Source organism: Bos grunniens, chromosome 1 (genome assembly GCF_055505025.1).
Source record: "Bos grunniens cultivar Pamir isolate PY7600 chromosome 1, Bosgru_T2T1.0, whole genome shotgun sequence".
Classification (NCBI taxonomy): Eukaryota; Metazoa; Chordata; class Mammalia; order Artiodactyla; family Bovidae; genus Bos; species Bos grunniens.
The window spans coordinates 73,081,093-73,101,625 of record NC_141165.1 but is presented as its reverse complement, the minus strand read 5'-3'; the positions used below and the strand labels follow the sequence as shown (position 1 = coordinate 73,101,625).

Here is a 20,533-nt window from a genome sequence, read left to right as displayed (position 1 = left end):
GGCAGGTTTCAAAATCAGAGTTGGAACTCACTGGTCTATCTGGAATATCATAATCATTTAAAGATGTATACCATTTATTCAACCAACAACTATCTACTGAGATTAAGCACTATGTTAAGCCGTGAAGGATAATATGACTTATTAAATATGCAAACAAATCATAATATGCTCCAACACAGTAAATAGATGAACAGTCTGAATGCTACTGCTGTAGCCTATGACTGTGTTTCTCAAAGAGGGTCCACCAGAAGTTTGTCTATACAGTACATAAGACAAGAAGAGACACACACAGGTAACTGCAGTGCTAGACTCCACGGAACATACTTATTCTGTATCCACTCTGTAATCATGTTAACCTAGATCCTAAGTTATACACCATGCATGTAAAGCTTCTGAGATAAACGAAAAAAGAGCAAATCTGAGCAAATTTATATAAAGATATAAATCTTTAAGATGTCAAGACAACTGAGACTGAGAACCACGGATACAAAATTCTTTTTGCTAAATCCAAAGATTATTACTACGTACATCTAAAGTTAAACAAAAAACAAAGAATCTAAGACCTTACCCCAAAATATACAATGATATTAGTACTACAACCTCTCATATTTCATAGTATGAATATACTATATATAAATGCATGCTCTTTACAGGAAGCAAATGCTCATTCTCCATCCCTCTCTACTGAATGAACCAGTGATCACACACAAATGCTGGAACTCCTGAGATTTCTACAATTACTTCAGGAAGATATATTGAAATGTCCCAAAAATCAGTTTTAAATTAAACTGAATTTTAAATTCAGTATCACCATATTTCAGGAAATCATATAAGATGACAATACCAAAAGGAAAATAATGATAGCACGTCTTTCCTTATTCCCAAAGAGGCTATAATACCCACTTAAGCATTCTGAATTGTTTCTCCAGTGATTAATTCAAATGACCTTATCCAATTTTGTTATAATCAGTGGCATGTATATACATGTGGGTGTATTTTTTTTACACACACCAAATACTTAGATTTTATATTTGTGACTACAGTATAAGGATAGCTAGGCGTTCCTCGGAGAAGGCAATGGCACCCCACTCCAGTACTCTTGCCTGGAAAATCCCATGGACGGAGGAGCCTGGTAGGCTGCAGTCCACGGGGTCGCTAAGTGTCAGACACGACTGAGCGACTTCACTTTCACGCATTGGAGAAGGAAATGGCAACCCACTCCAGTGTTCTTGCCTGGAGAATCCCAGAGACAGTGGAGTCTGGTGGGCTGCCGTCTATGGGGTCGCATAGAGTCAGACACGACTGAAGCGACTTAGCAGCAGCAGCAGGCGTTCCTCATGGAAATTAAACCTATAACTTCAATACATGAACATCATCTTCTCTGCCACAAATTCACATAGGCATGAACTAAATAAAATAAATAAATAAAACTGTCCAAAAATGAGAAAGGTGACTTAGAGCAGGGCGTCAGGCCTGTGTCTCTGAAATTATATGCAAATTTGCGTATACACGCATTAAAATTTTTTTTTTTTTTAATTCTGGCCACACTGCAGGATCTCAGTTCCCTGACCAGGGATTGAACCTGGTTCACAGCAGTGAAAGCGCAGAATCCTAACCACTAGACCACCAGGGAACAAGTATTTTTCTGATGACACAATAGTTTTCAACAGATTTTGATGACATAAAGAAAGCTAGAACCACTTTAAGGTCTTGTTTTTATACTTAGCTGCCCCGCTCAATATTCCGTATTTTAAAAATGACACAGAGGATTTTTATTTCAATAACGCCTCTAATTTCTTTAACAGAAATCAAAACAAATACCTTTTATCAGAATTAATTATATAACTATACTGTTAGTGTGAAGTTCAAGCATAGTTTCATACTATTTCTAGCAAGCATTATCAGCAATTCTATGGTATTGCACAATCTGAACTCCCTAATCACTAGGTTAAGGCCACACACATCAGGGTCCAGAAGCCTCTGGCAAATTACTTTCTGTTGTCCACCCAGACTATCCACTCACACCCTGAACCTTGGATGGCTTGCTCCTTTCTTCTCTGACTTCATCTTGTCCTGAGTAAAGGAACTGAGATACAGTGATGCTATTCTAGCCATCCTGATTTTTGCACCTGCTAAAAAGTAGAGTACAGTTGACTCTTGAACAACTCAGCAGTTAGGGGAGCCAACCCTCCATGCAGTCAAAACTCTGAGTATAACTTCAGAATTGGCCTTCTGCATGCTCTGAATCAGCCCTTTGGTACTGTAGTATTAACTGTTGAAAGATTCACATATAAGAGGACCTGCACAGTTCAAACCCGTGTTGTTCAAGAGTCAACTGTATAGGATTTTGGAAGCACACAAATTTAATTTTTATTTAAAAATTAAAACTCTCATATTCTAAGAAAGTATGAAATTAAAAACCTCTTTTTTGTCTGGATTTGTGAGCATATGTAAAAACCACAAGTATTTTTAAGTGGATGAATACTTAAGATGGAAAAAAGCCCCACAATGGCATTCAAGGAAAAAATGGAAAACACATGGGACTGATTTGAAAGAGATTTCTTTTGTAACAGCAAACTCATGAAGTCTAGAAAAACCAAACCAGAAAACAGCTTATAATTTTTAGAAGCTGGTCTTTGGCAAAAAGTGGTACTTGGAAATGAATCATAACATATTTTGATACCAAATATACCAACCTCTGTACTATTCTTAAAAATCTCAAAAATTTTATAAAAAATACAAGCATTACAAATAAGAGCTAAGAAAAAACTAAAACTACAGTCCTGTAATTAAATGTCACACTTCCTTAACAAAACTAAGAGAATATTTTTAGAGCTTAGTGATCAAATCTGTACATGTAATCATTCTTATATGTGATCTGTCTCCTCCAAAATACAAAGAAAAAGCTACAAAACAAATAAAAAGTCCATGAAAAATAACATAAAAAGAAGCTCCAGAATCAAAACTTCAATGGCACTGGTTATTAAAAGAAATGATCAAAAGCTTTATTTCAGTCACACACTTTGTATGACAGAAAGTGATTTCTGTTGCCTACATGTTCCAATGTAACGATGCTTCTGGGGAATAATGATTTAATGTACCTTACCAAATCTACAAAATTAATAGTGAATTACTGTTTCCTGGATATGGGCTTTAAATAAAAAACATCTATGTTGTGTTGTGCTCAGTTGCTCAGTAGTATCCAACTCTTCCAAACCCATGGACTGCAGCCCACCAGGTTTCTCTGTTCATGGGATTTCCCAGGCAAGAATACTGGAGTGTGTTGCCATTTTCTTCTCCAGGGGATCTTTCTAACTCAGGGATCGAATCTGTCTCCTGCACTGGCAGTCGGATTCTTTACCACTGAGCCTCCTGGGAAGCCCAAAATACATCTATATGAAGGTATTATAATTTTACACTGTTAACAGCCCAAATCAAGGTGAGAGGAAATAACTTAAAATGCCTATGATGTAAACACAATAATTTAATTTCAACTTTTTGAATCATGTTACATAATTTTCATTTTAGGATTTAAGGTAGTCTGCCATCCATCAGACCAGTCTGGGCTTCCAAGAACTGCTCCTACTGCAGAGGTAGGTTGGAACTAGCTTTCCAGCTACAGGATTCAAAATATAGAGTAATCTTTGGCATCACTGACACGATGGACATGAGTTTGAGTAAGCTCTGGGAGTTAGTGATGGACAGGGAAGCCTGGCATGCTGCAGTCCATGGGGTTGCAAAGAATTGGATGTGATAGTGACTGAACTGAGCTTAACTTTAAAATTCTTAAATCATTTGCAAATACTTTACTATAAGAAGTTCATCTCTTACAGGAAGCTTATCTCTTCTGTTACTCCCCAACCCTAATTCCCTATTCCAGCATACACCTGTAGCAGCCCCGTGGCAATAATATGGCAACTCCTCAGAAAAGTGAACACAGAATATCCACATGATCCAACAATTCTACTTCTGTGTAAAAACTCAAATAGATATTTGTAAACTCATGTTCATGGCAACATTATTCACAATAGCCAAAAGGTGGAAACCAAGTGCCCATTGACATAAAAATGAATAAACAAAATGTGGTATGTACAATGGGATATTATTCAGCCTTAAAAAGGAAGGAGATTTGGACACATGCTATAAATGGAAGAGCCTTGAAGACATTATGCTAAGTGAAATTAAGCCTGTGACAAAAGGACAAAACTGTATGATTCCTCTTACATAAGGAGTAAAAGTTGACAAATTCATACTTTGTCAGGCATTTATTCAAGGTGTGGAGGGGAGAGTAAAAGGGCATTTGTGTTTAATGGGTATAAAGTTTGCAAAGATCAAACAGTTCAGGAGACAGACAGTGGCGATGGCTGCATAACAATGTCACAATTGGATATTTTAAGTACATTTATTTTTTATTTATTTATTTATTTTTAACTGAGGAAACCGAGGCGGGGCTGGAAATCCTTGCTGCCCGAGGTATCGCGCCTGCGCCAGGCGGGGTGGAGTGGAAAGACTCGGCAACCCTGAACTCATTTCCTTAAGTACATTTAAAAATGGATAAAATGGCAAATTTTAAGTATATTTACTACAATTAAAAATGTATCAATTTCACCCATTTGGGACTTAACCACAGATTTTCTGGATTAGAAGTTTCCTATTTGGCCATAATTTAACTGTGATAGTCTCTTACTTGCAAAACTGGTGATTTCTGTGTATAGAATCACAGAGATATTTCTGATAAAAATTAATCTGTGAAGTAGTTTTAGCTTAGATCAAATTTTAAAATTACAGATTTCACTGAGAGAATTTAAGGTTTCTGTAACCAAGAACCCTAAATTAATTTTCTTGATCTACCTATACCTACACCTACAATTGAACACTGGCTGGATAACAAGTGAAACTACTAAATTTAACTGTGGTGTCCAAATTGGAGACAGAGGAATGAACAAATTTCTACTAAGATTTCTCAAACACTTTTAAAGGCTCCTCTTTCTCTACTCACAATCATAAACAACAATGGCAATGAAGACGGCTTCCTGGGTCCTCCTCAGTACATCAGAAGCAGTGGGTTTACAATTCTGAGGCCACAGACAAGAATACTTAATCCTTTACAAAGTACCTTCAAAATTTAATATCTTAAAATATGTGCCAATCTACAAAGACAACCATAAAATTCTAAACAATAACAACATTAAAAAGAATGGCATCTGTTAAAAAGAATGAAATCTTTTAAAATCTACAGATGGGTTTTAAGGGCATTATGCTCAGTGAAAAAAGTCAGTCAGAAAAGACAAAATATTGTATGATCTCACTTATATGTGGAATGTAACACCAAAAACAAAAAAGCCCAAGCTCATAAATACAGAAATAACAGAAAACAGATGAGTGGCTGCCAGGGTGGGGCTTGGGGAGTGGGTAAAATGGGTGAAGGAAGTAAAAGGTACAAACTTCTAGTTATAAAATAAGTTACAGGATGTAATGTGCAGCATGGAATTATAGTTAATAATGTTGTATATGCAAAAGTTGCTATGAGTGTAGATTTTAAAAGTTCTCATAAGGAAAAATTCTGTAACTCTTGTGTGGTGATGGATGCTAACTAGACTTCCTGTGGTGATATTTCGCCATGTATAAAAATTAGCAATAAAGTATGGGGTTTAATTAATAGCAATGTATTAATACTGGTTTATTAGCATAACAAATGTAGCATAGTAATGTAAGATGTTAACAATAAGAGAAACTGGGTGAGAAAAATGTATAGGAATTCTCTATTATTTCATAAACTTTCTGAAAATCTAAAACTATTTTTTTTTAAAAAGCTATTTTTTTAAGAAGTTAAAAGCACAGTCCTCAAAAACAAGGACATATATAAGTTAGAGCAAAGACACACAAACAAACAACAGACATGTGCATGATACACTGACCCGGTATTTCTCATTTTGCCCCAGATCACTGAAAACTTCATCTACAGGAAACACTATGAGGGAACTCATGGTCTAAGGCATTATATAAAGACTGATAACAGTATCTCTAATTACTTAGGACTTGACTTTCACTGTCTCATAATAAATTCCTAAGCTGTTTTGTTTTTAATTCTGCAAATATATGCTGGAAAAATAGTTGATCAAACACTGGTAGGTAAGCACTGCCTCCCTTTAATGCTGCATAGGAGTTGGATCCACAGTCTCCTGTAAATCTAAGTTTAGAGGCCGGTTCCTCTACAATATTTAAATTTCAATAGAAAAACCCAAAATTAGAGAACAACTTCCCTGTCTTCAATAGTAAAAAATCAAGTTCACCCTCAATCTTTGTTCGAATTTTCTGAACTAATGAAGAGCACAGTGGAGAAGTGAGATAAGGAAGGATATTTATATCCCTTTTGTTGCTCAGGAGATGCAATAGTGAAGAAACAACTTCCTAGGTAAAATACGATTAAGACTTGAACTGAATGTCTACAATTCAAGCTTTAAAGTTCAATTACACTCACTGCAAAAAATCTTACGAGACCAATATGTACCCAAGTATCTATTGAGGAAAAATGCTTGATACTATGCTAGGCACTGTACTAAGTTGCCAAACTGCCAAATTCAGACTTAAATTTAAGAAAGTAGGGAAAACCACCATACCATTCAGGTATGACCTAAATCAAATCTCTTACGATTACAGTGGAAGTGACAAGTAGTCAAGGGATTAGATCTGATAGGGTGCCTGAAGAACTATGGATAGAGGTTCATAACATTGTACAGGAGGCAGGGATCAAGACCACCCCCAAGAAAAAGAAATGCAAAAAGGGAAAATGGTTGTCTGAGGAGGCTTTACAAATAGCTGTCAAAAGAAGAGAAGAGAAAGGCAAAGGAGAGAAGGAAAGATAGACCCATTTGAATGCAGAGTTCCAAAGAACATAAAAAAGCCTTCCTCAGGGATCAATGCAAAGCAATAGAGGAAAACAATAGAATGGGAAAGACTAGACATCTCTTCAAGAAAATTAAAGATACCAAGGGAACATTTCATGCAAAGATGGGCACAATAAAGGACAGAAATGGTATGGACCTAACAGAAGCAGAAAATATTAAGAAGAGGTGTCAGGAATACACAGAAAAACTATACAAAAAAGATCTTCACGACCCAGATAATCACAATGCTGTGATCACTCACCTAGAGACAGACATCCTGGAGTGTGAAGTCAAGTGGGCCTTAAAAAGCATCACTACGAACAAAGCTAGTGGAGGTGATGGAATTTCAGTTGAGCTGTTATCAAATCCTAAAAGATCATGCTGTGAAAGTGCTACACTCAATATGCCAGCAAATTTGGAAAACTCAGCAGTGGCCACAGGACTGGAAAAGGTCAGTTTTCATTCCAATCCTAAAGAGAGGCAAAGCCAAAGAATGCTCAAACTACCACACAATTGCACTCATCTCACACAGTAGCAAAGTCATGCTCAAAATTCTCCAAGCCAGGCTTCAATAGTACATGAACTGTGAACTTCCACATATTCAAGCTGGTTTTAGAAAAGGCAGAGGAACCAGATATCAAATTGCCAACATCTGTTGGATCATCAAAAGAGCAAGAGAGTTCCAGAAAACCATTTACTTCTGATTTACTAACTATGCCAAAGCCTTTGACTGTGTGGATCACAACAAACTGGAAAATTCTGAGAGAGATCGGAATACCAGATACCTGTCGTGCCTCTTGAAAAATCTGTACACAGGTCAAGAAGCAACAGTTAGAACTGGACATGGAACCACAGACTGGTTCCAAATAGGAAAAGGAGTACGTCAAGGCTGTATATTATCACCCTGCTTATTCAACTTATATGCAGAGAACATCATGAGAAATGTTGGGCTGGAGGAAGCATAAGCTAGAATCAAGATTGCTGGGAGAAATATCAATAACCTCAGATACGCAGATGACACCACCCCTATGGCAGAAAGTGAAGAAGAACTAAAGAGCTTCTTGATGGAAGTGAAAGAGGAGAGTGAAAAAATTGGCTTAAACCTCAACATTTAAAAAACTAAGATCATGGCATCCAGTTCCATCGCTTCATGGCAAATAGATGGGGAAACAGTGAAACAGTGACAGACCATTTTTGGGGCTCCAAAATCACTACAGATGGAGACTGCAGCTATGAAATTAAAGTCATTTGCTCCCTAGAAGAAAAGTTAGGACCAACCTAGACAGCACATTAAAAAGCAGAGACATTACTTTGACAACAAAGGTCCATTTAGTCAAGGCTATGGTTTTTCCAGTAGTCATGTATGGATGTGATAGTTGGACCATAAAGAAAGTTGTGCACTGAAGAATTGATGCTTTTGAACTGTGGTGTTGGAGAAGACTCTTGAGAGTCCCTTGGACTGCAAGGAGATCCAACCAGTCCATCCTAAAGGAAATCAGTCCTGAATATTCATTGGAAGGACTGATACTGAAGCTGAAACTCCAATACTTTGGCCACCTGATGCGAAGAACTGACTCACTTGAAAAGACCCTGATGCTGGGAAAGATTGAAGGCAGGAGGAGAAGGGGACAGCAGGATGAGATGGTTGGATGGCATCACCGACTCAATGGACATGAGTTTGAGTAAACTCTGGGAGTTGGTGATAGACAGGGAGGCCTGGCGTGCTGCGGTTCATGGGGTCACAAAGAGTCAGATACAACTGAGCGACTGAACTGACTGACTGATTCGACCATTCTGAAATATCAAGCAACTTAGTATTTCATTTGTTAAGTGACCCTATAATTTAATTTAAAAAATTCATTATAAATACTATGAGCATTGACTATGTGCTAGGTAATATGCTTGGTACTATGAAAATACCAAAATGAGAAGTCAGGACCCTTGCCCTGAATAAAACATCATTAAAAAAAAATGCCTTTAATAAACACAAAGAGTGAAATGAAAATCAGATAAAATGAGTAAAATTTTGACTGAAATAGCAGTAAGTCACTAGATGACTTGCTTTTTTTCCTACAGAAAATTATCAAACACATTCTTCTGAATAGTTAAATAACAACTTTAAATATATAAAAATAAACTATGGCATAATTTCATTACAAATGTAATAAAAGTTACTAATAAAAAAGGACAACTATCCTATCTCTTTTCAGCATTTCCAATTTCTACAACAACATCACGAGGTTCTCAAATATCAAAACAATTTTGTGGTTCCTAAGGTATAAGGTGAAAAAAGGCATTTAAAACTGAAAACCTTTCTAAAAAATTTGCCACAATGTTCAAAAGCAATTAAAATGTATTTCATTTGATATTAGATAACATATGCAAGAGCAGATATATATTAGGGTACAAGCAAGGCCTAGCTTCTTCTAGTACCTAGAATATTATGTCAACTTGAAAATGGCCACATTGGCTAAACTACAGGAACTCTTGATTGCTTCTCTCCTTTTCCTCTCAGACCTGTCTCCTCCATCTCCAGAATACAACTGCTACCTACAATTTCTTTCCCCAACTCATTCTCTCCTCTTGCCTCCCTCTTGGTTAGATTTAAAAATGGAAGGAATGGAAAGAGATATATAGGGAAAACTGCTGCTCCTGCTAATTCTCTTCCACCCTCGTATATGCCCGGCAAAAACTCTGGGTTATGTCCTGCCTCTAGCACTAATTAGTTAGTAACCTTGGAAAAGTACATACTTTGAACTCTTCTTCTACTTCACAAGATAGATTAAAAAAAATTTTTTTTTTCCTCTTTAAAACGACTTAGCTAGGCTTAAAATAAGGTAATCTTTTCTGATCAGGGGCTGAGCCTTTGGTACTCTGGCTCTGGAAATAGGCAGTCTGAAGTTCAATCCCCTTTTGTACCGAGGTCCAAGAGTCAGGTTCAACTGAAAGGAGGCTAAAAACAGCTGTGTACTTTTAAATATGTGTAAAATCTCCAAAGAGGTAACAGAATAATACTTTTTTTTTTAAGAACAAAATACTACAAGACAAATCAGGCAAATATGCATCAAGAACAAATGGAAATGAAAGAGGTCCAATAATAAATTTGGGGCGGGGTGGGGGAGAGTCATTTAAATTAAAAATTCAGAAGACAAGGATAAACTCTAGACTGTAGTGCAGCCCATGGCTTTTCCTCCCTGGCCCTGGAGCCTCCCTTCCTGCTAGGAGCTGCTGCTGAGGCCTGGGGTGGGAAGACAGGTGAGGGGAAGGGGGAGGTGAGGGGAAAGAAGTGAGGCAGGCCAGGCGGGAGACCAGAGGCCTAGCCCATGGACACAGGAGAAAACTGGTGACTGCAAACTAGAGCTGAGAATTCACACTGAAAGCAGCACGGAGAGAAAACATATGAGAAACATAAACAAGGAGGCAAGAGCCACAGAGCATAGATAAAGATCAAGCAAGAGTTCGAGAATGAGAAAACTGAAGTCAGATAAGCAACATTTAAAGGGGAAAAAAAGCTGTAAAATTTTCTGAACTGTAGAAACGACAGCTTTCAAATTGAAAGCACACACAAGAGTAGAGCAGGAGAAACAAAAATCATATGAAACAATGTGAGCACAGCATAATAAAACTGCAAAATAGAGGACAACGAGGTAATCTTCAAAACGATGTTACAGAGATTATCAGCAAAGTAATGACTATTAGATTAAAAGCACACTTTACACCACCAATAAATGCCTGAAAGCAAAGGAATAAGTAGTATCTTCAATATGCTGAGTGATGGGTTCGATCCCTGGTTGAGGAAGTTCTGCATGCCGCACAGTGTGGCCAAAAATAACAATAATAATAATATGCTGTGTGAAAGTAACTGTTAATCTAGAATTCTGAATCTACCTAAATTAGTATTCAATAATAATTAGGAATAAAGACATTTTTAAGCCATAAAAACTAAGGGAGTTTACCACACATGAAGCCTTGCTTAAAAATAACTAAAGAATGTATGTCAGCAAGAATAAAAGTAAATACATAGGCAAGAGGTGATATTCAAGAATAACGGTGGGCTTCCCTGATGGCTCAGTGGTAAAGAATCCACCTGCCAACGCAGGAGACTTGGGTGAGATCCCTGGTCTGGGATGATCCCACGACATGCCACAGAGCAAATAAGCAAGCCGGCGTGCCACAACTACTGAGCCTGTGCTCCAGAGCTGGGGAGCCACAGCTGCTGAAGCCTGCACTCCACAAGAGAAGCTGCCACATCACACCTAGACAGCGGCCCCTGCTCACCACAACCAGAAGACCCAGCACAGCCAACGCGCAAGTAAATAAACTTTAAATTAAATAATGATGAATAAAAAAAATCACTGTAGTAAATCAAAATGAATAACAGGTAAAAAGCTAGAGAATGTTTTGAGTTTAAATGTTTTGCGTTTCCACAAACATTATGGAAGAAAGTATTTGTGAAATCATGTATCTGGTAAGGGTCTTATATCCAGAACATATGTATATAACTCTTATAACTAAAAGAAAACTTAAAAATGTGTTAAAAGATCTGAATAAGCATTTCATCAAGAAAAGCCTCACAAAATACAAACAAATCAGTTAATAGAGACATGAAAAGATGTTTGAAATCATCATTTAGTTCAGTCGCTCAGTCATGTCCTTAGGCAAATATAAATCAAAACCATGAGTTACACTTATGTTCATGACCACAGCTAGAATCAAAGACAAAAACAAGTATTGGCAATGATATAAAGACATTGGAACCCTTATATTATACATGACTGGTAGGAATGTAAAACAGAGCAATCACTTTGGAAACATTTGGCAATTCCTGACAAAGTTACCACATGACCCAGTAATTCCACTCTTTACATATTTATCCAAGAGAAATGAAAATATACATCCACAAAAAACTTGCACATGAATGGAAAAGGAAGCATTACTTCTAACAGCCAAAAGGCAGAAACCAACTAAATGTCCATTAATTGATGAATGAATACAATCTCTGGTATATCTATACAATGCAATTTTAGCAATAAAAGGAAATGAAGTATGAATATATGCTACAACACAGATGAACCTTGAACACATTATGCTAGCTGAAAAGACCATCACAAAATACCACATACTGTATGATGCCATTTACACAAAATGTCCAGAGGTGGCAAAACCATAGAGACAGAAAGTAGATTAGTGATTGATCACAGCTGGGGGCTAGTGGGGCTAGTGGCTTGCGGGGGGAATGGAGAGAGAGAGAGTGGACAGGGAATCTCTTTTAGGGAGTATAACAATGTTCTAAAATCAGAGTGTGGTGGGGCTGCACAACTCTATGCATATACTGAGAAACTGAACTGTGCACTTTAATGAGAAAATTATATGTGGCTATCTCTCAATAAAGCTGGTAAAAGAAAAACAAAGTTAAACTATTATGTAATAGTAATGTGGAAGGTAAGAGGGAACACAAGTCAAAATCTTGTAAATCCCTATATTATTTGTAAGTAGAGAGAGATAATAAAAGGATAAAAATACAATCTACAGCTTCTACATAATCAAAGAGAAAAATATTAATAGAACTTAACAAATTCAATGCAAAGCCAATCAAAATCCTAGAAAGATTTTCCACAGAATTAGACAAACTGATGACACAAATAAAAAATAGCATATGGAAGAGTAGAGAGCCAAAGCAATTCTAGGGGTGGGAAAAGGATTGGGGATTTTGCCTGGTCAGATATCATAAAACACTACATTAAGATATTGTACTATATTATTCATGCACCACCAGATCAATAGATGAGTGAAACCAAATAGAGAGCCTAAAAAGAGAACACAACACAAAGGGAATACTGGTATATGACAGAGAAGGCAATATGACAGAGAAGGCAAACAACAGAGATTAGTGGAGAAAAGATGGCCCATTCAATAAACAGTACTGGGACAAACAACTTTCTATATGGGAGAAAATAAATTTCTCTACTTTATTCCACATAGGGCTTCCCTGGTGGCTCAGACGGTAAAGCATCTGCTCGCAATGCGGGAGAGACCCGGGTTCGATCCCTGGGTCAGGAAGATCCCCTGGAGAAGGAAATGGCAACCCACTCAAGTACTCTTGCCTAGAAAATTCCATGGATGGAGGAGCCTGGTGGGCTACAGTCCATGGGGTCACAAACAGTCGGACACGACTGAGTGACTTCACTTTCACTATTCCATATACAAAAATAAATCCCAGGCATATTCAAGACCTAAATGTTGTGAAACTAGATTTTTAGACAACTCTAAGAAAATGCCAGAAAGACAGCTTTATGACCCTAGGAAGGAATTCCTAAATAAGTAATAAAAAGTAGAAATCATTCACCTAATAATAAGTTTACCTACAAATAAATTTAAAATATCAAAAAAGACATCAAGTTAAATACAAAGTGCAGGCTGGAAGATATTCACAACATACACAAAAAAGAATTGGCATCCAGACTACAAAGGAAACTAATAAGGAGAAAACAAACCACTCAACAGAAAAATGGGTAATCTATTCATATGAATGAAATAAAGGGGGCTTCCTTGGTGGTTCAGTGGTCAAGAATCTGCCCGCCAGTGCAGGAGACACGGTTCAATCCCTGACCTGGGAAGATCCGACATGGAGCAGAGCAACTAAGCCAGTGTGCCATAACTATTAAGCCTGCGCTCTAGAGCCCAGAGCTGAAATTACTGAGCCCACATGCTGCAACCTCTGAAACCTGCACCCCAGAGCCTGTGCTCCACAAGAGAAGCCACTGCAATGAGAAGACTGAACATTACAACGAACAGTAGCCCCCCTAGCTTGGCTCAACTAGAGAAAAAGCCCACGCAGTAACAAAGTCCCAGAACAGCCAAAAATAAATAAATTTTTTAAAAAAGAGAAGAAATACAGGACATCTTAATCTCACTAGCAATCAGGAAAATGCAAATTAAGCAAAATGAGATACCTTTCACACTCACCAGATTGGTTAAGTTCTTTCAAGTCTGACAGTACAAAGTGTTGACCAAGATGTAGGGAAAGGGGAACATGGTTTTGGAAAATAATTAGCAATATTTAGTAACAGTCATAAAGTGCACACCCCATGGCCCAGCAATTCCACTTCTAGGTATGCCAATTTAAAAAAACACACAAGCAAGAATGGCCATTGCAACATTTTTTTAAACAGGAAAAAAACGGACAGAAATTCAAATATCCATTAGTCCTAGAAGAATGGATAGGGCAGTGGTTGCTTCATTTTGGTTGTTACAGAGTCTGGCAATATGCTATCACAGAGTACATGTTCAGAAAATGTTTGAGTGAATGAATAAATGAGAAAGAAAGAGTGTTACCTAAAAGTATGGATGCAGGTTGAGAAAGTTTTTGTTACATGGAGAACTAAAACAAAATAGGCAAAAATCCTTCCCTTCATGATATAAATGAGACAAGTAAAGTACAAAATATGTTAAATAGTCATAAGTGCTAAGAGAAACAAACAAAAAGGCAGGGAAGGGGGCTAGGGAAGTATGGAGGTGGCAATTTACAATTTAATACTGAAAAGGCCTCAATGATAACATCTAAACAAAGACTTGAAGGGAATGAAAGTGAAAGTGAAGTCGCTCAGTCGTGTCCCACTCTTTGTGACCCCGTGGACTGTAGCCCACCAGGCTCCTCCATCCATGGGATTCTGCGGGCAAGAATACTGGAGTGGGTTGCCATTTCCTTCTCCAGGGGAAGGGAATGAAGGTGCCACCAAATTAACTGGGGCGAAGTACATTCTAGCCAGAGGTGACAGCCAGGGCAACAATCTTAAGACTGAATGAAATCCGTCCTGCACTTCTGATGAACAGCAAGGTGTATGTGGATAAAGCAAAGTGGGTGAAGAATGATGGGAGATGAGAAGTGGTCTGGGCAGGGACTTGGATACAGATCTAGCAGAAACTTCGGCTGTTACTCTGAGCAAGAAGGCAAGTTCTTAGAAGGACAGGAATTACATGACCTAACCTGTGTTTTAGTAAGATCACTCTGGCTGCTATGTTGAAAACAGACTGTAGGGATAAAGAGGATAGTTAATAATGATAGTGGCAATCACAAGGTTCTTTGGAGCATTTGGGCAAGGTCCCTACTTCAGTACAGCTAGGATAATTGGGATTCCACTAACGCTTGACCAGGCTTCCCTGGTAGCTCAGCTGGTAAAGAACTGGACTGCAATGTGGGAGACCCCGGTTTGATCCCTGGGTTGGGAAGATACTCTGGAGAAGGGAAAGACTATCCACTCCGTATCCTGGCCTGGAGAACTCCATGGACTGTATATTTCATGGACCCACAGGGCTGCAAAGAGTCAGACATGACTGAGCGACTTTCACTTTACTTCACTAATGCTTGACCTCTTTAACCAAATGAAAAACTGAGTATCTGAGGATATATGTCTGAACACAGAGATAAAATAAGCAAATATTCTAAGATTTAGGATCTTAAACATTAATATTTTTTTGGCTGCACTTTGCAGCATGCAGAACTTCCCAGACCAGGGACTGAACTGCAGCCCCTGCAGTGGAAGGACGCAGTCTTAACCACTGGACCACGAGGGAAGCCCCAAAACATTAACTTTTGAGGTTAAAATTTACTTAGCCACACCAAAATAACACCACCATAGGCCTTGCTTCCTTGGCCTACTCCTCTTTCATTCCTTGAGAGAAAGGCAAAGAACACAGGTACTTCCAAACTGATGTGGAAAGAAACCTGATATTCAGTCAACCAACATTTGGTGGGTGGGTACCTCCAATGGGCCAGCTGCTGTCTTGAGTGCAAGGGTTCTAAAGATAAAATATAGCCCATCCCAAGATATTTACAGACTAGTCTACTGCTTAAGATATCTAGACTTACATAATGTGCTATAAGGAAAAATGAGCTCACTTTTAATGTTATACGGCATTACATTTATGTAGTTTTTAAATTTCCAGTAACCATTTTTTAAAAAGTAAAAAGGAACAGGCAAAATGAACTACAGTATTTTACTTTACCAAATAAATCTAAAATATTTTTCAACATGTAACCAATATAAAAAGTTGAGATATTTTACATGCTTTTTTTTACACTGTTTTTAAAATCCTATGTGTATTTTATACTTAAGCATATTTCAGTCTGAACTAGCCACATTTCAAAGAGTCCTGGACAGCATAGTTATATAGGAAAGACCTATTTTTTAGAAAACTGAAAACATTTTGACACAGGTACAGGGCAAAGTAAATTAGTAGAGGGAGGCATTAATGTGTTCACAGCTTAAAGAAAAAGTAAGAGTAAACAGACTACAGATAATTGATGCGGAGAGCAGGATGAAAGAACACAAATAGACTGGTGAGTCTGGAAAAGAGGACTGTCATACTTTTCTTTGTGACAAGTGTAAAGAGAACAGAGGAATAAACAAGTTTGGTGAATGTGAATAGGCTTTTAGGCTTACCATTTTTCTCAGTGAATCAGAAGACAATCTTACTAGCCTCCTTCTGCCACTGCAGATATAAACCTGAAGGGACTACATTTATAGAACAATTTAAGAAACTGTATCCTAGTACAACAACATTAAGTCGTATTTTTAAAAATTACAGTGAGTTTCCAGCTTTCCTCTGGACTGGTCAATCTTGAATTTTGTCACTTTATCTCAAAACACAGAAGCAATAATATGGATTAATTTTTTATCTTCTCACCTATTCATTTATTCAAAAAACATGTACCCAGTGTCTACTCTTATGTCAAGTTCTGTGTGAGACATGAAATACAGAGATAAATAAGGCTCTCACTGACCAACATCTGTGTCCCCAGTATTTAGCTTATTATGTATGCACACAGCAAGTGCTTTAAAAATATAGCATTACATTGTAAAGAAATATTACATGTCAATTAAAATATGAATTGACAAAGACTTTCATTTAAATCTAACATAGTGTTGTACAATAAAATTTTCTGTGATAATGAATATGTTCTATTCTGAACTGTCCAATACAGTAGCTAATAGCCATGTGGAATTTTAATTTAATTAATTAATTTTGTTGTTGATAATTCACTTTAATTAATTAAAATTTTAATAGCCACTGTGGTTAATGGCTACCATAAAAATCTAAATATGAAACTAAAACGGGTTACTGGCACTTATCATAATCGAGGTGTTGCCATCTCTAATGAGTTAACACATGTGATGCTAGAATAATACTCATCGTACCAGAAAGACATCGTAAGAAAACTTTCTTAGTGTAAAATAACTAGGATTGTGAGCTCAAAAACGAAGAATGAAAAAGGAAAGGATAGTTCAATCTTTTCAGTCTACTTTCCCAAAGAAAAACATCAACTTTCTGACAACCTCCTCTATTTTTCTCATTGTGTCAAGAAGTGAAAATAGTTTGTGGAGATAAGCAGTCAAGTTGTGTTTAATTTAACAAGGAATTAATAGAAAATACAAGTTGTTTCTGTAACAAAATGACAATAAACTTTTTTTTTGGCACAACAACTTAAGAGGCCAGAAATCAGGATTCATACAATAAATAATGTTTTTAATTTCAAAAATCCTGTCTTTGTGATCTGCTTATTAACCTCTCCAAAGCTGTCCTATTTATCTGAACTTTGTGTGTGTGTGTCCTCCTCTTGCGACTCTATGGACTGCAGCCGGACAGGTTCCTCTGTTCATTGGATTATCCAGGCAAGAGTATTGGAGCAGGTTGCTGTGCCCGTCTAGTGACTCTATTGCTGAAAAACTCAACCCATTGAGCAAATGGAAGTATACTTTAAACTAGCCTACGAACTGAATAATTCTGGTGCAGTAACTAGGAAGGCAGTTTATGACTGGGATAGTAAAATATACTTATTACTCTGTGTATTCACTATCCTTTACATATAATTTAAGTGACTGTACAAACTTAATCAAAGAGACAAACTCCTACATAGGCACAGGCCTGATTACATACTTGGAAGATCTGATAACTTAAAAGTAAAACCAGTGAAGTGAGTGACTAATATCAGAGATAGCATTTTTTATGCACGGCAACTTGTTCAACTTGTTAATCACTCCATAACGCATTTCTTGTAAATTAACCACACAAGACTTTTTGCCCCTCCTGTTAGCTGTGTTTGGCTGAAGCCATTTTTTAAAAAAATTAACAAATTGCCTATTCTGAAGATGAGAATACAATCAGGATTTTATCCAAGTTAACAAAAAATACCTAACACTGAGAAGTGGTGTCTTAATCCACTAAGAAAAACTAGAAAAAACCACTGGCATACAAAAACACCATCAGGTAAACAAGATTTCTATACATGAAGATGGGCAAATCAAAAGCATGAAGTCAGACTTGAAATAATTAACTTCTAGAGTCAAGTTACCCAGCTGCGGCTTATTGCAATAAAGCCAAACTATTACAACAATTTGGTATTATAACGACATCATTAGCTTGGTTGTCTAATAAGGAATATATCTGGGATATCTGAATTCACAATTACCTAAAAATAGAGAGCTAACATGTGCTTGAGGGAGTGGCAGGCAGTTCTAGTTTTATTTATAAGGTATTTTTTTTTGAGAATGATGCCCCCTGCCAAATGAATTAACAGAAGGCTGACTCTAAAACAGCATACTTCTTAAACATAAAAATGCTCTTCTAGAGTAGGTAAAAGGAGGTATCAATGTTTTTAGTCCCCAAAAATCTTTACAGTCCCACAAAAACCGTTTCTGCTTCATTGTCTTTTAAATTAGTAAATGAAAACACCGAATTGTAGCAGCATTTAATTACTAATGCGATTTAGAAATTAACCAGCAACTAGGAACAGACATCATGGAGGTAATCGTAGACTTCTTCAGCCGGGAGCAATTTCACTCCTAACTATCAACGTTGCCTTACCGTTGTATTTTGGGGTCTGTAGTTGCCAGCAAGCAAGAAAGTTTTCTTTGTGAATTAATTCGGAGAAAGGTGGCGCTTTTTATATGCCTTAAATCACACTTTTCTAAAATTCTTTTTTTTCTCCAGATGTTTCAGTAAAACTGAAAAGTTAACCATTGGTTCCAAATCGGTCGCGTTCACATTGCCTCGAGAACGGAAAAAAGTAAGGTTCCCATTCCAAAAGTTTCACCTGGGGTGGGGTGAGGACAAGGCAGGAAGAAAACCGTCCTTCATAATTCTCTCACTTAGCTTCGCAACTAGACGGGGTTTTAGAATATTCCTTCTTACCCAGGCTTCGGGTAAAATGTCTTTGAGAGGAGTTAGACTAGACAAGTTATGCTTCTCCTTGATAATCCACGCAACCTTGAAAACAGCGAGGAGATGGGGCTGGAGACAGATCCTCGCCGTCCCCATCACTCAAACCAGTCCCAAACTGTTAAAGGCAGGAAACACGAGCCTCTTCTCTCTCCCCAACACCTACTCTCTTTCCGTCCCCCCGCCCGAGTTCCTCAGCCGAGACGCCGACCCCGCTCCGCATCCACTTTTGGTCTCGGAGCGGCGAGAAAGAGGGAGTAACCGAGAAGCGCGACCAGGAAGCGGCAGCCTCCCGCCGCCGGCCTCGGGGCCCCGGGCTCGGCGATGAGACGTGTACGGGGCTGCGCGGGGTACTACCTGCTCCCGGACCCGCCTCCAATGCGGCCTAGCCCGGAGCTCGCGCTCCGGCCTCGCGGCTCTGCGCCGCCGGCCCTTCCCCGCCACCCGGGCCCGAGAAGCCGCGCGAGAGCGAGCGTCCGAGAGGTGAGAGGCGGAGGTACCTACCAGCTGCTGCCGGACCCAGCGCCACATGCCCCTTCCGTCGCCGTTCCCGTCCCGCGAGACGCGGGGGGCGAGGGGCTCCAGGTGGAGGCTGACGAGCCAGAGGGGAAAGCAGGAGAGCCCCTCCGGCTGAAGTTCCGCTCGCCGCGGCCGCCTCACTCCCCGCGCTGGGGCCCCATCTCCCGCGCCGGCTCCGAGGTCCTACAGGCGCGGTCCCGGCGCCGCCCCCACCCGGCGCAGCTGAGTCGGCTGCCGCGCCGCAGCCACCTTCATTATTGACCGTTGTCACCCGCAGTACCGCCACAACTCCGCCCCCGGCCCCCGGCTCCCGGCCCCACCTGGGCGGGCCGCGCCCGGACGTGACGAAAGAGGCTGCGCGGACCAAGGGCCGGGGCTCAGCAGTGTGGGTGGAAGGCGGCGCGCGTGGAGGGGGGCGGTCTCTCGATCGCCGCGTCGGCGCCACCCCCCCACCCCCCCCTTCATTTAGCGGGTTGGATTAATTTAAACGGCTGTGTCTGGTATACCAAGGCCGCAGCTTTTGGCAGGCTCCTCTGTTGCAGACCTCCTGTTGCAGGTCTGCTTCTGGCTCTCTACTTTCTTTGGTTCCTTCAGCAGCCCAACACGCACACGTATCATCAGGAGTGTAGTGACTGAAAGTTCATCCCCAGAGGTCTCCACTTCGGTTCAATTAAATTGTCCGAAGTGTTTGTCTCAACACATCGCAGCTCTCGTTAGCAAACGAGCGAGCTGGGGCTAGGGGAATGTTGATGACTTAAGTAATTTTGAAAGGGGATGCAACTCCCCTGTGCCTGGTCGGGTGTAGACCAGTGTTTCCGGAGGAATAGACAAGATATGCTGTTTTGCAGTGCTAAATTGAACAGGTTAGGGGGAAAACACTTTCTGTGGGAACGTAGTTGTTTACTGTT

The 20,533-nt window shown here is 39.1% G+C and overlaps 1 protein-coding gene across 16 annotated transcripts in view; it reads right to left on the bottom strand.

Annotated features, from left to right (window-relative positions):
• The window catches only part of ATP11B (ATPase phospholipid transporting 11B (putative)), a 121,137-nt gene extending 101,220 nt beyond the window's left edge, over positions 1-19,917 (bottom strand). For all 16 annotated transcript variants that reach the window (XR_015162212.1, XR_015162202.1, XR_015162205.1 and 13 more), the window contains exon 1: positions 19,611-19,917. Coding sequence is in view for 5 of the 16 variants with exons in the window: in XM_086395804.1 (XP_086251930.1) it covers positions 19,611-19,637 (27 nt within the window). In the remaining 11 variants the exon portion in view is untranslated. The remainder of the gene's footprint in view (positions 1-19,610) is intronic.
• Between the last annotated feature and the right edge of the window lie 616 nt (positions 19,918-20,533).